This window comes from Penaeus monodon, chromosome 31 (genome assembly GCF_015228065.2).
Source record: "Penaeus monodon isolate SGIC_2016 chromosome 31, NSTDA_Pmon_1, whole genome shotgun sequence".
NCBI classification, from domain to species: Eukaryota; Metazoa; Arthropoda; class Malacostraca; order Decapoda; family Penaeidae; genus Penaeus; species Penaeus monodon.
In genome coordinates this window covers 2083000-2084288 of record NC_051416.1, presented here as the reverse complement: position 1 = coordinate 2084288, position 1289 = coordinate 2083000, and the positions used below count along the sequence as shown (strand labels likewise).

Sequence of the window (1289 nt, the reverse complement as noted above, 5' to 3'; positions counted from 1 at the left end):
TTTGAACCAGCATTAAAGTTGACAATTATCTTGTAAATCAAGTTTATCAATCCTTCCCATATTGATCAGGTTTATACGATTAAAACAAATACATGTCAAATATGAACATTTAATCCGTTCGTCTTCTACCAGACAGTGCATTACACTGTGAATTTTCTATTGCACAAGGGAGAGAGAAACGTGTATACAAATACCTAAACAGACCTTGCAAGAGAATGAGCCACGAAGTTAACGTGTACAGAGAAGACACAGAACATCCCGACCATAATAAAACCACAGAGCTCTTCTCCATGCCCTTTACAAGAGGAACCTGGGGGGTTTACACGTGTTCCGCCTGAGACAGATGTCGAAGCAGCATTTGTTTTCCCCTGAACAGCTGGCATCGTCGATGCATTTCGGGGGAGAGATCCTACCGGGGGGTGGGCACTCGTCGCGGATTATGGGGCACCTGCCTTCCTTGAGGGTAGGGAAGATGATTGGCGAATCACCGCCTTCGCAGCAGGAGGCCAGGAATCCTACCAACACGGCCAACTCCAGCACGTAGGTCTTGCCGACGGTCTGGAATGGGTTCGACAGACGTGGTTATAGATGGATCCTGCTTGCTGGCGAATCGGATCTTCTCAAGTGCCAAGGTGGGTCATTATAGTCACCGAAAAAAAAAGTATATATATATATATCAATATTCAATATGCACGCACTATAAACACCAAGTAGACTCAGTAACCAACCATCTTCTCTAGTGGCACTCGCATTCACAACACTGCGTTTTCGTGAGTCAGGCGGAGTAATATAGGTCTTTCCGTAGGCCCTGAGGCTATACAGAGGAAAGTATAGACGTCATAATCCTTGACAGTTGCCATGTCATGCTAGGAAACTTTTTTTTTGCGATCGACTGAATTCCTCACAGTCATTTTAAAAAACGAGAATAACCGTAAAAATTGCACGGGATTTCCGAGTATTGACATTTAAAGTAAGGTGGAATAAGTGGCAACTGCATGAGAGATAATGAAGTGTGAAAGTATTATGTCATTTTACAAAGTTATCAGTGTTTGTTTACAGGAATTTTATTTAGGTGAAGAGCAAGGGGGTTTAACTGATTATTATTGTTTGCTAGCGGATTACACGCGAATTCTATTGCTAATTCGGGATGATAGTTGGTAAATCTTGCTAATAAAGACAGGCCTAACGTCTGTTTCCTTTATAATCTGTGTCGTCAGAACCCACTTCTTCGTGACGTCATTTGACTCCGCCCACAAATCTGACGTCACACCTGACCCACTGTTGGGGAA

General features: G+C 43.1%; 1 protein-coding gene across 1 annotated transcript; it reads right to left on the bottom strand.

Annotated features, from left to right (window-relative positions):
- Positions 1-93: 93 nt before the first annotated feature.
- LOC119592807 (whey acidic protein-like) lies at positions 94-820 on the bottom strand. Its single transcript, XM_037941717.1, has 2 exons — positions 729-820; positions 94-558 (listed from the first exon to the last, which is right to left on the bottom strand). Exons 1-2 carry the CDS (start codon positions 750-752, stop codon positions 298-300), a joined length of 285 nt encoding a protein of 94 aa, XP_037797645.1. The 5' UTR covers positions 753-820; the 3' UTR covers positions 94-297.
- Positions 821-1289: the final 469 nt, after the last annotated feature.